The 15,548-nt window shown below is 36.0% G+C and overlaps 1 protein-coding gene across 3 annotated transcripts in view; it reads left to right on the top strand.

Annotated features, from left to right (window-relative positions):
• ATP13A3 (ATPase 13A3) overlaps positions 1-15,548 on the top strand; it is a 56,579-nt gene that overhangs the window by 22,556 nt on the left and 18,475 nt on the right. For all 3 annotated transcript variants that reach the window (XR_014618716.1, XM_084292189.1, XM_084292190.1), the window contains 15 exons: positions 3,771-3,851; positions 4,681-4,750; positions 5,582-5,716; positions 6,407-6,479; positions 7,205-7,336; positions 8,291-8,470; positions 9,336-9,493; positions 10,143-10,331; positions 11,250-11,311; positions 11,890-12,040; positions 12,507-12,623; positions 14,186-14,203; positions 14,300-14,453; positions 14,543-14,663; positions 15,375-15,499. Coding sequence is in view for 2 of the 3 variants with exons in the window: in XM_084292189.1 (XP_084148315.1) it covers positions 3,771-3,851; positions 4,681-4,750; positions 5,582-5,716; positions 6,407-6,479; positions 7,205-7,336; positions 8,291-8,470; positions 9,336-9,493; positions 10,143-10,331; positions 11,250-11,311; positions 11,890-12,040; positions 12,507-12,623; positions 14,186-14,203; positions 14,300-14,453; positions 14,543-14,663; positions 15,375-15,499 (1,766 nt within the window). In the remaining variant the exon portion in view is untranslated. The remainder of the gene's footprint in view (positions 1-3,770; positions 3,852-4,680; positions 4,751-5,581; positions 5,717-6,406; positions 6,480-7,204; positions 7,337-8,290; positions 8,471-9,335; positions 9,494-10,142; positions 10,332-11,249; positions 11,312-11,889; positions 12,041-12,506; positions 12,624-14,185; positions 14,204-14,299; positions 14,454-14,542; positions 14,664-15,374; positions 15,500-15,548) is intronic.

The following is a 15,548-nucleotide window of genomic DNA, read 5'->3' on the forward strand; positions in this document are numbered from 1 at the left end:
ATTTTACTTCAAACTGCATTTTTGGTAATATAACTTACCTAAAAACGTGAAAAATAATATATTCTGACTAGCTGTTTCAGCTTATTGTGTCTTGGAACCACTCTGAGAGGGGAGAGATTTTCCAAGAGTCACACTGTGTTTAGCTTAATTTACCTTTATTGAGCATGACTTACATAGGGTGACATGTTTCATGCCACTGCAGGCTTCTTGCCTGTTCTAGGTGTGTTATGAGAATCTGAGCACCTGATTTTAGGCAGCAGTTCTCCTCCTATAAACTTATAAAAACTTTCCTTTTGATGGAATATGTTGTTTGTTGAGTTGCTGCTGAGCTAGGCCCAGAAGGAGTATCTAGGAAGAGGGGAGTTCATTTGCATACCTTGTTGCTCACCTTTGTGTAGGTCTGTGCAGCTACATTTAGTCCAGCTGAGCTGAAACTGATTGCTCTTTAGTAATGGTTTCAGGTCTTTTGCATTGATAGAAATGCCTCTTAGTGGCTAAACCAGCTGTGCTCGCTGAATGCAAAGTGCTGTAATTTCTCTTACCCAGCAGCACTGTTGCATGGCATCAGGGATGAAGAAGAAAATTCTGTTTCCTGGTGGTGCTGCTGAGGCCTTTCTATAGTGCTAACGAGTTAAATGAACGTAGGCTTCTTCACTTCTGACAACCACGTCTTACAAGTAGAAGTCCAGATGAGAAATGTAGCATCTCCTTTTTGACTTAAATCATTGATTGCTGCACTGAGCCATCATGTAGAAAAGCACTGCATACAGAAAAAAAAAAGACCACTGATTGAAGAAAAAGTAACCAAAACTTCATAAGAAGAAACCTACTCTGTCAGTGTTTCTTCTGGTTTCCAAAAAAGTGTGTACAAATAATTCAGAAAGTTATCAGCAATGACAACAATTACAAGAAATGATCATAATACAGGCAGTTATGAAATTGAGAACTCGTCTGGGAGGGTGGAAATGTCTCACTTCGTGTGTAAATAATTAAAAGCTTTGTATACATTTTTTTATGTTAAGCCTCTCATGAATTACAGTGGTGCAGGTAGTGATGCTTGTCATTTTACATTATGGGATCCTGTTTATATACCTGTAGTGTTGCTAAATTTAAACTGTTGAAAAAGAATATTTCCTATATCTTTGATTATAAAGATCAAACTGAAACTACACCTTTTGCTGAGAATGGGTACAGGGGAAATTTTTACAACCCCACAAGTTTAGTAATAAGTGTTGTTCCTTAGCATGAAAGCAGTGACTTGAAATTTGGTATTTGCTCACTGTTTGACTGTGCCTTTTGATGTCCTTGTGATAACTCAGCCAAGTTGTAAGCCTCTGAAAAATCTCAGATATGTCTGTGAAGTTCTGTAAGCATTCATTCAATCACATTCTTGCTAAAATGCCAAGTTCTCACTTGTGTGATGTGTTAGTAACCATTCAGCCTGACCATGGGTTTAGTCAGGTAGTGTAGCTGAGCTGGAAGCCAGTATTTAGTTAGCAGCAGGATAATGAAGAAAGGAAAGAGCCTCCTATGAGACACCTGAGACTTGCAGAGTACTAGGTCACTTCTGTACAGGGTCGTGAGTGAGTTTGGTGTAACTTTTCTCTAAAGTGAATTAGGTATGATCATGTGGTGAAGTTCTAGATATCACCTGGGAATTGATAGCTGAACTTTTGAATATAATTTTTCTGAGAAGTCTTTCAGAAGTGCATTCAGACCAGATGCTTTCACTGCGATACTTTTCTTAAGCTACTCTTCAGGTTCTTATGTAAAAACAGAAATCAGTATTACCTAATGACCTGATAGAGAATCAGTTTGTAAAGAGATGGGACACTAAACAGAGGGCTTTGTAATAACATCCTAGTGCAAGCAATATAGGTACGGTTGGGATCTGAGCACAATACCATATAATGAAGATGATTTTACTCTGTGCAGTTAATTATGGAGGTATCCAGAAGACAGAACGGTTTGATCACATAATTAAAGTCTTATCACTATACAGAAGGGAAGCAAATGAAGATTTCTTAGGGAACTAATTCAGTTATGAGAGCTTGAGTTTTGTATCATTGTTCTTTTCATAGCAATGTTAAGGTCCCTGTTTTAAACACAGGAAATGCAAGTGTAATTGTTCTTAAACTAAATCAGACTTGGACACATAGCCAAAGAGGATGCAGCTTTGACCCTGTATGACTGTTTTGTTTTAGCTAAAGTCAAATGAATCCCTTGGTGATTTGATGAGTATTTTATGTAATAAAGTATGTGCCCAAAGGGGTTTATTTAATGCCTTGGGAATTCCGTTCTGTAACACTTAGGTGGAGATGCCGATTTCTCTCACTACGGACTGAGAATTGAAATACTTTCCTTTTCTGGGCAAAACTGGGAGAAAAGAGCTTCTGAGGAAAAACTCCAGGAGTAAATAGAGTAGAAGGCAGTTCCGGGTCTAAATAGTGAAAGGGAGAGTGGAAGATAATGCTTATGCTGAGAACTGCAGCTAGGGAATGAGATAACACCCTGCTAAAAGCTTTGTCGTAGCATGAACATTGCACATGATATGCACATTGCATATAAACCACTTCGTTTTAGGGGCCCTTCCTAAACCCACTTCCCACTTTTCAGGAAAAAGAAAAATTGTTTGAGACAGAATGGGGCAAAAAGCACAGTTATGAGAAGACAACTATATATTGATGTAAAAATACTTAAAATTCTTAACCTTGAAATATTATAGGGAAACCTGGTAAACCTGTGGCCAGATTTACACATAAAAATTAAGAGAATATGAAGATGTTACCAGAAGCTGCCAGAAACATGGTCCAAGTCTTTGCAGTAGTGAGGGTATTTAACTCCTCTCCCCATGTTCTAGAGAATGGAAATAATTTGTACTATTTATGCACAATATCTTTTTTCTTCACTGGGACAGCTCTGAATCCTTTTTAGTAGGTAACTTAATGGTTATGCAATACAAAAAACAAACAAACCCTTGTGCTGAGTAGTGCTGTTTTTTCATGTGTGTGAAAGCCACTTGGAAGGCAGTGATATTTTCCTGTGCATCCAAAGCATATCTGCTAGACAATATATCTGGACATTGGACTTGATATGTCCTTAATGAGTTTTTTAATTACAGCAATCTCGTAACTGTGAACATGATATTGTTTCAGGTACGCTTTCTTATCTGCAGGTCTTCTATCTGAATCATAGCATTTCCTCTTGCACAATGTAGGAGTCCTATGAAGATGAGTCTTCCAGTGCTGAGGAAGCACTTGAAATATAGACTGTATTTTACCTATTCACGGATAAAATTTTGATAGCAAGATGCTGCAGAACTGCTTCAGTATAGGGTTACCAGATAAATTGATTGATACTGTTTCTGAAATACTTGTAGTACTTGTTAGAAGTAAATGAAGTAGATAATTTAAAGAAACTGTAATACCCATTGGTTTCATATATTTTCTATAACTAGTTCACATATTCTTTTTACGGGCTTTTGAATACTACTTAGGCTAGCATTTTAGTTAGTTTTTGACATGTAACTCTGTTATAACTGAAATGAAAGTATGACTATCCTAAGGTGTAAGAGAAATGCTTCTGACATCTCTCTGATATCTATAGGTACGTGACAAAAATAGCTAGAAAAGCATTAATCCTTAGACTGTCTTTGTTCTTTTTTAATACAATGTAGCTCTTGGCAAGGGCCCAGCACTCTCTTGTTGCTGTACACTTAATTTTAAATATCAGGTTTCTGAAATAACTCATTGACTTTTTCCACTACTTAGAGGACTAGATGAATCTACGTTCTGTTCTTCAATTCATAATGAACACAGCAGAGGGCTGACAAAAGGGATGCACGAGTACAGGTAATGTTACACTATCAGGGGGAAGAGTTGTTTTCATTCAATTACCTCTGCTCCAAATGTTAACATCATTAGAAGGCAACTGAGAATGGTTAGTGTTTACAGACAGTCCCTTAAACTTCCTTCAAAGAAGGCTGTCAGAAGATGTAGGGAATTCTACTTTTTCCCATGTGTATGCTAGGTAAAAACCAGTCTCTGAGACCATTCTGGATTACTTCTGGGTTTTGTTGCTTTCCTTGTTCTTTTTCCAAATGAGACTTTCTCAGAGTTTTAAATATGGAAGCATCTGCTTGATCCTTCCGCTTTCTATTGATTTGTGGCTTTTCCTACAAGTCCTTAAGAATACACTTTGACATGATGAAGCCTTTTGTGTCATTAAACCAACTCAGATCCTATCAGAATCAATTTCTTGCTTCCCAATTTCATGATTTGCATTTCATCATGCTAAGGATAAAATTAAGACACAGAACCATGAGAACAGTATCTTACTTAAGGCTAAGGGTTAACATTTGTTTGAGCTTTAGCTAGAACCCCAGACTGGCTTTCAGAATGACATATTAAGATTGGACCTGTGCATAGTTTATAGAGAAATCTCATTGTGAAAGAAAAATGAAGGTACAGTTTCAATTGAAATGAATATTACTTTCATATTTGAAATGTGTAATATCTCACTGGATAAACCTTTTATGATGAATGCCTTTTGAAATGATAAATGTGGTAAAAAGGGCCATGGGTTAAATGATACTTTATACTTTCTCATTCTGATGGAATTATTTAAAAAGGAATAAGGTCTTTAAAATTTTAAGTCTCTTTTGATACTTCTTTAATGCAGGAAAGCGTTCTATGGAGTAAATGAAATTGCTGTGAAAGTGCCTTACATTTTTAAGCTTCTGATTAAGGAGGTAAGATCTTATATTTACAAACAAACAAACAAAAAAGTATATAATTAAAAGCTACTTTGAGTACAGTGGCTCCTAGACTAGTCTTCAAATAATAACATGAAATGAGAACCTTCCTCCAGAGCCCGGCAATGTAAAGCCAAATGATACAGACTTTCTTTTCCCAAGAGCTCCAAACTTAAGAGGCCTTTGCTGCAAGCTCTTCAGAGTACACAATGTACTGCCTTACTAAGGATATTAAAAAAGTGTCAGAATTATTTGAAAGGCCACAAATATTATTTTCTTATTGATCATTTCATACTTAAAACCACTAACTGTGTTCTGCCCTATCAGCCTGGAGATCATGCATTACAATTTAATCATTGAATCAAACGTGTTTTTTTGCATATACTCTTGTTTGGTTCATTTTCCTTGTATTAAATGGATTTGAGTAACTGGCATCTTATTCATGTGGTAATACATTAGAACATTTTGAACAAAAAGTCTCAAACCTGAGCTAATGGGTAAGAATATATTTACTAATAAGAAGTAAATATCTGATGCATTGTAAGTTACAATTCTTAAAATAATCTGGAAGTTATCTATAATTTTGCTTTGTTGTGTAGGGGAAGGTGCATGCAATCTTAAAAGTATGTGTTCATGTGCTGTTTTAATGAGAACTGTACTTCTGAAGGGTTGAGGAATCAGTGAAACAGAGGGAACAGACTGGCAAAACAGACAAATATCAGGTGTAAAGGATTGAAAGTTTTCTGTCTTCTGTTGAGGAGGATTTTAACTCTTCTAAGAAAGCATGTGACCTTTTGGTGTAACTTTATTGTTCTGTCGTTCTTCCAGGTTCTCAACCCTTTTTACATTTTTCAGTTGTTCAGTGTGATATTGTGGATCACTGATGAATATCACTACTATGCATTAGCAATTGTGATTATGTCTGTAATATCCATTGTTAGCTCGCTCTACACCATTAGAAAGGTAAGTTCAAATAAAACATGCATCATTTCAGCTTTTATTTATCAGGCTATTTTCATATGAAATTGGTGACTAATTTTAAGAATTTTTCAGAAGTATATAGGTAGAATCTTGTTAGGGATTTTTTGTGTTTTGATCTGGAAGAATTTGGACCCGTGGTACTCTTGAGTCCCTTTTATGCTGACTTACCTTGCTGTTGAATTGGCAGGTTGGCCTGCCTCCTTCTCAGATAACGGAAACATGGCCTCACTTAAGTAAAACTCAGACGCAAATCTATATAGCAAGTTGAATTTGATTGTATTGGTTCCATCTTGCGTAGTTTCCTTCGATTTGAAAAGTCTGATGTAATTGAGCACCAGCCAAACTTGTAGATTAAGTTAATAATCATCTAAGTTCATACAAATACTGCAGTTCTTGCTTATGTATGTTTAGGAGCAAATTTTTTAATAATATTTTGTGACAGTGTGTATTTTTCTTGCAGAATGCTGTTGAAAGTAGGAACCTGTACAGGCTGATGCACTTGAACCTTATTTGCCCATACTTTCATAAACAATTTTAAAAAAAAGTTTAAAGGAATATTTTGTTCTAAAAGTATTAGTATAGAATCTCCTAATTTTTGCTTGTAGAGGTATAATGTGCATTTAGAAGAAAAGCTGTGCTTCAAAATAATGACATGTTTTCTTCCCCTTGTAGCAATATGTTATGTTACATGACATGGTAGCAGCTCACAGCATTGTCAGGGTTTCTGTCTGCAGAGGAAATCAAGGTAAATTTCACAGGTATTTGGACTGTTGAGTTTAAATTGCCCATTACGTGTGAGTGTTATTGTGTCTGTTCTTTGATCAGCTTGAAATGTTTGCATTTCTTAGCAAAACTGCATAAGAAAAGGAGATCTTGTGAAGCAGAATTGAGATAGGGTAGTCATCTGTTTAGTGTTATTCTTCTGGATGGTATTTTTAGAGACTATTGGGTTTGCTCTCGATGAGGTACTTTTCCTGTTTCTCATACCTGCCATTCCAGGTATGTGGTTATCATTGTAATTTCTTTTTTGGTCTAAAGACTGTGCATGCTGTGGGTTTCCATTACATTTTATTACACAGCAGAGGCTTCAAATTAATTTCTGCACTTCTGCTCATTTGGATGCTGCAGTAGCCAAAGATGGTTAGGCTGTGATGTGAGATTCCATTTTGTAAGGCATGCCTTTGTATTGGACTTTGGTCTTTACAATGAACTTTATTGCTAATATTTTTTATGATCTTGACTACTTTCTTTTCTTATGGTAAACTATCTACTCTAGGGTTTAATCTGTGATAGAACTGGTTTTATCAGTGGCTATTGTTTCACCTTTTCAAAGACTTTTCATAGTGCAATTCATAAAGTGGAATAGAATCTTAAATATCACCACCTGGATCTTATCCTTATGTGAGGATCTGTTGGGTTCTGTAGCTGGTGGCTATTTTCAGGTAAAATTGTTTGTGTTCTGATGCTTAGAAATAGAAGAAATCCTTTCCACCGATCTTGTGCCTGGAGATATCATGTTGATTCCATCTAATGGGACAATTATGCCATGTGATGCAGTACTTCTCAGTGGTACTTGCATTGTAAATGAAAGCATGTTAACAGGTAAAGTCAATTTGGTACCCTTTTGTGTGGCTAAAAACACTTTCATATCTGTGCATGCTTAGCTTCCAGCATTCTCTAGTAGAAGTGCTTATTTTGCTTCAAATGTGTATGTGCTTGCAATTAGTTATGCTCATAAGTACTTATGTACTTATGCTTATCTGCAACAGCTGCCTGGTAGAGCTTGGCAACTCCAAAAATGAGTGATGGTTTCTTGTTGAAAAAGATTTATTTTTAATGGTATGTCTTCCTGCCTCTTGACTTGGTGTTCTCAGTGCAGATTGAATTGTGCAGTGTTTTTTCAGAAATTCTTAGCACAAACTTTTCAACCGCTGTCAAGAATGATGGTAGCGAGTAGGCTTTTCTGCACTGTTTATAAAAACAAAATAATTTTCTCAAGTTGGTGCCTGTATATTCTGAGACCAGAAACCTGATGTCATTGCAGAACAGCTTGAATGAATAGAATGGCCTTTTTGTTATTCCTAGGATAATCTGTCCAAACTGGCAGCATTTAGAAAATTGTACTTCAGAGATTGTGTATTTTATCACATTCATTTCTTTTAATGTATTTGAGCCTCTTCCTGCTGCTAGCAACAGATAAAATTGTTGCCCTGGTTTGAATATACTCAGTCACTAAAGGAGCTTGGAATAATTTCCATCAGCTTCTAGTTTTTCTTACTGAAGATGGGGTGATGCACTGCAGTAGAAGGAAGCTTGTCCTGTTTTCTCTGAGCTGTCTTTTGCACTTGTCTGATTTGAAGTAAGAGTTGGGTAAGGACCTTGATGAGCTGAAGTTAACAGGTGAAGGATTGTCTGATAGTTCGCTGTAAGGAAGAAGACTTCTGCTGTAAGTCTATATCTGTGCTGAAGTGAAATCGCATTGTTCTAATTGAAGTTGTGAAGAAAAAAGTGCCTATTCTTATTTTACTTTGCTTAGAGACTCCTTTTCCATTTAAGGTGAAAGTGTTCCTGTCACGAAGATTAACCTGCCAAATCCTTCGGAATACCCCAAAACAATGGGAGATGAAATATACAGTCCAGAAGTGCATAAGCGACATACTTTGTTTTGTGGAACCAATGTAATTCAAACCCGTTTTTATACTGGAGAATTAGTCAAAGCTCTAGTAGTGAGAACAGGTATAGACTTTTAAGTTTACCACTTGTTAACCTAATACTCAGTTTTCTAGGTGTCTGTCAACTGATATTTCAGTGTATTGTGTTGAACGTTGCTGTGGGTGGATAAATAACTCAATGTGATAAATGTCTGTTAGAACAGTAACAGAGCTAGATAATGGTATGGGGAGTATCAGGTGGCAAATAAGGACGTGAATCAGTCTTCAGCATTAATTTTAGACCCAGCTTTGTGTGTTTTCAAGCCCCATAGATGTGTATTTTATTTTAATGGGTTGGTTGAACTATGTGTACCTCTTTTCAAAGGCTTATGATACTATTGGACTGGCTTTGTGGTGGACTCCACTTATTTTAATGGAGTCATTGACAACACAAAATGCTGTTCTTGGTCCATGGTTTTGTCAAAGCACATAACGTTGGCCTAAAATCTGCTCTGTCTAGCCCTTGTTACAGAAGTGTTTACTCATACTAATATTTTAAAGGTTTAGCTTCAGATAAATATTTTTTTTCTATTTAAAAACAACTATGCAGACTACAGAGGTTAGGGATTCTGTTTTACAAAGATAGTATTCAGAAAAACATCATGAAATAGGATGATAGTAAACTATAAACCACTTGAATGTTTACTGCCCCTGTAGAGGAAGAGTTGATTTACATCTGTTGCATGTCCTTGTCACAGGAGAGAAGCACACGTATGACACGTGTACATTTTTGAAGCACCTTAATTATAGTGTTGCAAAATATGCTACTGTATGTTGAAAAAGTCTCAATGAAATGAGTAGCTTAAGGGATTCTTTGAAGGTTTTAATATCTTTGAATAGTTTTTGTTTCTTGTTTATACTTCTGATAACTCATTTGTTTTTGTTTCTAGGCTTTAGTACTGCTAAAGGACAGCTTGTTCGTTCCATACTATATCCAAAGCCAACTGACTTTAAACTCTACAGAGATGCCTACTTGTTTCTCCTCTCTTTGGTAGTGGTGGCAGGCATTGGGTTTCTTTACACGATTGTCAATAGCATCTTAAAGAAGGTATGTTTTCATTTCACTATATTCTTGTCCAGAACCACCTTATTTTAGAAAACCATTGATTGTGATTTCCATCACACTTCAGACGATGAGAAACAATTAGATCTTAAGTGAAAGTATCTTTGCTTTATTTTCTGTCAATGGAACAAACAAAGCAAGCTTACTGAGAAAAAGATTCAGAAGAAAAGCAGAATTTTGGATATATTATGATGAAATATGGGTTTGTTACCCACCTGATCTTTTCTTCCTTTTTGGACATAAGATTGCCATCTGACTGATAATCAGTTGGAAGAAATTGTGTACAGCAAATCTAAAATATGCTGTGAAGAAGTCTCAAGAAACTGATAATTGGTTAGTTGATAACTTCAATTTTTTTTCTTTTAAGTTTTTGCATTACTCATTTGCTGTGTTAAAGTTTTGCAGGGAAAAGAGTGGAAACTTGAAGTTATGGATTGTGTGTATTTTAGGACTGGCTTATCATGGTCGATACTGAGTGGGTGAAGATATGCTAGGTTTCTGGGCACTCCAGAACCCACTATGCTAGTGAAAGCACCGCGTAGATTTTGCTTTTGGTAACGGTGTTGTAGCACTTCATTGAGACAGTGATGCTCTTGAGTATTGAGTTCTTCATTAAATTTGAGCTGTATTGCAGGTTCCAGCTCATACCATCATCATCGAGTCTCTTGACATAATCACTATCACGGTGCCTCCAGCACTCCCTGCTGCCATGACTGCTGGCATTGTTTATGCACAAAGACGGTTGAAAAAAATTGGTATCTTCTGCATCAGCCCACAGAGGATAAATATTTGTGGCCAACTGAATCTCGTGTGTTTTGATAAGGTTGGGTGAACTTTGTAACTTTGTGTTGCTACCTGAAAAGACAATGTGTAATAAAAGGGATTTTGTATACGCTAGTAACTACAGGGAAACACATTACTTCTGTGTAAGTTAGGTTACTGTTGTTCTTTTAACTTCCAGGTATTAAATGTTTAGCATCAGCTAAATTACTTAATTTACAGTATGCTCTAAAAAGTTTTTGTAATATACAGTTTGTGTTTTATTTCAAGACTGCTAAGTCCCGACTTACTGGCAACCCAAAATTGTGAGTGATGTGGGTTTTACGAGCTTTTATTTTGCACACAGGCTTCTTGATGTCTGAACTGTGAGGCCAGTCTTGTTTCTCATTTACATTTATTTCAATGAAAAGCCAAACCAGAGTATTACTAATATTATTTAACAGAGACATGATTAAAAGACAGTAATGCCACCATCCAGAATCCATTTGATCTTCTTCATAGAGATTTTTATCTGAAATCTTAAATATCAAATCATAATTTATTATTTCCCTTGTAAATATTTTTGTAATAGTGTTGTAAATGTACTCCAGTTAATGTTTTAACTATGTAAGAGAGTAGTACCAAGGGTTAAGTACGTGTCTTCTGCTGCCCTCACCCCCCAAATACAGAGATGTTGAGTTATTGAGTGTGGATTTTACGGATCTGTTTCTTGTGTCCTGCCCCTAAGGAGAGGCACAATTGCTCTGAATGTTTTTTTAAGGTATTTAACAAAGTTGGAACTTATCTGCCTAACTTTTTTGCTAGTAGTTATTTGTATCTGCTTGATTTTTAAGTGAAAATGAAATAAAACATATTGTTCGGGTGTAATATGTCTCATTAATTGTAAATTTTTGCTCTGCCAAAAGATAACTTAGTTCTGAAAACTCTTTTTTTCTTGCCACTCCCCTTGTTTTGTTTTCAGACTGGCACGCTTACTGAGGATGGCTTGGATCTTTGGGGAATTCAACGGGTAGAAAATGCTCGGTAAGGAGAAAAGAGTTGATAGCAAATTTGATATGTAGTTGTGCTCTAACAGCCTCAGCAGAATAGAATGGAATATTCAGTGTGATCAAATGTTTGTGTTTTTGCAGTGACCTATAGGAATGCAACTGAAAATAAGATTTAGATGTACTGAAAGTTGTAACTCTTACAAAGCTGAGGCAGAATTTAATTGGTTAAAATCTGAGATCCTGTTAATTTCATATTGAAGAAATCATGCAGTTAAAATATAACATGTTTCCTTAATCATGCCCTTCTAACTCTTGACTTTTTTGGGCTGCTGAAACAAATTGGCTTAGCTAATTGAATTGCATATAAAGTGGTAAGAGGCCTTTGTACAAGGAAATCAAACTACAGTGTGAATTAACAGAATTTTTGAATGAAAGTTCTGACTATTTCTGAAGATTCCAGCCCGGAGTCTTGATCTGTTTTCTGTGATGTGTAAAAATAGAAGTGAAGAGACTTGTACAGTCAATTCTTGTCTGTTAATCTAAACAAATCTTTTGAATTGGCTCATACTAAATAATTAAAGTGCTAAGTATATTATAACTTCATTGTTTCAGTTTCCTTTTGCCGGAAGAGAGGGCTTGCAGTGAAAGCTTGCTGAAGTCTGAGTTTGTTGCTTGCATGGCAACTTGTCATTCACTTACAAAAATTGAAGGGGTGCTTTCTGGGGATCCACTTGATCTGAAGATGTTTGAAGCAATAGGATGGGTAAGTGTCTCTCTTCTCCAAGAGAAGTAGCATAAAGTCCAGCAATCTGGTGTTTCCTGCACTTTCAAATACGAGATATGCCATTATGTGACTTCAAAAGCCATAACTTTGAAACGGTAGGCTTTTGGCAATGCCTGTATGTCAATGTGAAAAGGAAGTTTTAATATGTAAGTGTTGCTAAATCTTATGCTGTGCAACAATTCATAGAAATGAGAGCATCTGAACAGCTGATTTTACTCCTTTCTGATGCACGGCAAGATTTTACTGTATATAATAAAAGTGTAAAATAACTAAGTGGATCTTAAGTTAACTGCTGAATTAGAACACTTAATACTCATGGTAAATCTTGTTTAGAATGATTATTGCGCCTTGGGCTGATTTCCAAGGCTGTTGTTTTCCTGAAAATTACATTATGAGAAAATCAATGTTAATTAATGTATTTAAAATAATCAACTAATTTGTACAGATTTTAGAAGAAGCAACAGAAGAGGAAACAGCCCTTCATAATCGAATTATGCCAACAGTGGTTCGACCTTCAAAACAACTTTTTCCAGAATCCAAGCAAGCAACTGACCAAGAAATGGTATAAAAATTCAAAGCAATGTGTTAAATTAAACTAATCATTCATATTTAATGAATACCTTTTATTTTATGGTATGGTTCTGGATGATATAATTCAAACATTATCAGAACTGGGATTTTTTTTTGATGGCAAAGATAGAGAAAACATTTTAATGTGCTGTTGAAGATAGTGCATCAGTATATGGCACTTTCAAGATGAGCAGACTGATTTGCCAGCATTGTTACCCCTATAGACTGGTTATAAGGTTATGCTGGTTATGCTTTTTGAGTCTAGGCATTTTATTAGTAGTATCATTACCAAATTCTTACTGTGCTAAAGAAGTGCTTAGGTGTGCTTACCCTTGCATCTTCAGTTAGAATGATGTTTTGTTAATGTCACTTCATGGTATAGAATTTTGCCACTCTTGTACTTTTTAGAGATGGATGTTGTAAATGCTAAATTAAATAAAATCTACTTAGCAGATTTTTTTTATAAACAGGGAATTAGAGTGAGTGATTATACGCAGATTAAGACAGAGTAAGGTAGCAGGAGGGTATTGCAGGTTGGTTGTTCTATGAGTCTTCTCCTGCAGTGGATAGAAGCTTTTCTTGTTCAGAACTTAGCGTACGTGCAGAGCTGTCATTAATGTGCAGTAACTGACAAATTATGAACGTTCTTAAAACTTACTACATGATTTTTCTGTGGTATAAACCGTGGCCTCATTCTGAAATATCCTGGTGCTTTGATAATTTAGTGTTGTGGTTTAACCCAAGGAAGGAGCTACGTACCACACAGCTGCTTGCTTGCTCTCCCCCAGGCAGGATGGGGAAAGAATCAGCAAGGTAGAAGTGTGGGAACTCGTAGGTTGAGATAAAGACAGTTCTGGGTAAAGCAAAAGCTGCACGTACAAGCAAAGCAAAATAAGGAATTCGTTGCTACTTCTCATCGGCAAGCAGGTGTGCAGCCGCTTCCAGGAAAGCAGGGCCCATCACATGTAAGAGGTTCTTGGGAAGACGTGCCATCACTCCAAATGTCCCCCTTTTCCCCCTTAACTTTAGCTTTTATTGCTGAACATGACGCCACGTGGTATGGGGCATCCCTTTGGTCAGGCTGTGCCTCCTCCAGCTTCTTGCATACCCCCCAGCCTCCTGGCTGGCAGGGCAGCACTGGAAAGTCCTTGGCTCTGTGTAAACAGTGCTCTGCCACAACTAAAAACATTGCTGTGTTACCACTGTTTTCATCAAAAATTCAAAACGTGGCATCATGCAAGCTTTTACAAAGATAACTTTATCTCAGCCAAAACCATGACATTTGCATAGGCTAAGCAGACACAGGTTGGACTGTGAAAGGTCTTTTGCAATTTCCGATCAACAAATCAAATTCTGATATGTCTTATTTAATCTAAAAGGCATTAAATGAATGCAGTGTATTCATATTCAACTTTTATGAAATCCATTACAGAAGCAGTTCAACTATATTGAGAATGCTGTATAGATTCATTTACTGGTTTATGTTTAAATAATTTTGTATCTGGAAAAATACTTCAAAATATTTACAATAAATATTTTTCTTTCTTATTTTAGGAATTGTTTGAGCTTTCAGTAAGTATGTTTTTCAGTTAAGCATCTACTTCTTTTCTTATTTTTTTCAGCATTTATGTATGTAACCTTTTTCTGCTTCTGTCCCATATTACACAGACCGGTTATGAGATTGGAATTGTGCGCCAGTTTCCATTTTCTTCAGTTCTGCAACGTATGTGTGTGATAGCAAGAACTTTTGGGGAGAAGAGAATGGATGCTTATATGAAAGGTGCCCCTGAAGTGATTGCCAGCTTGTGTAAGCCAGAAACGGGTAAGGGACGAGCTAATTTTTTTCTCCTGTGTAGCTCAGCTGTAAAGTGGCTAATTTTAATAACTCTAAACTCAACCTTCCTTTTTAAGTTCCTGTTGACTTTGAGAGTGTCCTGGAAGAATACACTAAGCAGGGCTTTCGAGTTATTGCTCTTGCTCACAGAAAATTGGAGTCTAAACTTACATGGCACAAAGTTCAGACTATTAATAGGTAAGAGTGATTTCACTTTTTATTCTTTAGCTAAGTAACAGACTTTAAAAGCTGCATGCTTTGTATTAATCACATACAGTTTACTTTAGTTTAAACCAATTACTACTCTTCTTTAGCTGGCTTCTGTATTGACATGTAGTTCTGTGTATTCATTATTTGTACTCTGGACAGTACCTAGGAATTTAAGACAAGGAGTTAGAATCTAGAGTAGCAGTGGAATACGTGAGACCTATAAATCCACTGAGTTTCATGTAAAATAAAATTGAGCTGCTTTACTTAGTGTATATTAATCTTTCTAGCTTTGGCAGTGGAATTTGTTTCTACGTTAAGGTTCAGCTAATTTGGAAAAGAAATCAGACGTGCATCCTCAACATTCTAAAATTTGGTTGTGAATGCTGTTTCAGAGCACTTTTTTCCAGGACTATCCTTTCTTTTTGAGAATGTAACTTCTAGAATGAGTTCTCATTGAAAAAACATACAGTTATGTTTGAGTAGAAACACAACTTTTATTTTAAATTTACTCAAAGGAAATAAGTATAAATGAATGAGAATGACGGTCTCTCCTGGGTCACTTTCTATAAAGTGAATTCTTCACACTTCATATTAAAATAAAATTTTCTCTTTAATTTGATAACCAGAAATAGGTTCTTTAGGCTATGTTGAATAAGTGTAATTCTTCCAATGTTCTTTTCCTTGCCTCCTTTTATACAGAGATGCTATTGAAACCAACATGGATTTTATGGGGTTAATCATAATGCAAAACAAACTAAAGAAAGAAACCCCTGCTGTACTTGAAGATTTGCATAAAGCCAACATTCGCACTGTCATGGTTACAGGTTAGCATGTAAACAAACAAACATATTCCAAAGATAAAAATTAGTCTTT

The sequence above is a fragment of the Netta rufina genome, assembly GCF_964035555.1.
Source record: "Netta rufina genome assembly, chromosome: 9".
In the NCBI taxonomy this organism is placed as follows: domain Eukaryota; kingdom Metazoa; phylum Chordata; class Aves; order Anseriformes; family Anatidae; genus Netta; species Netta rufina.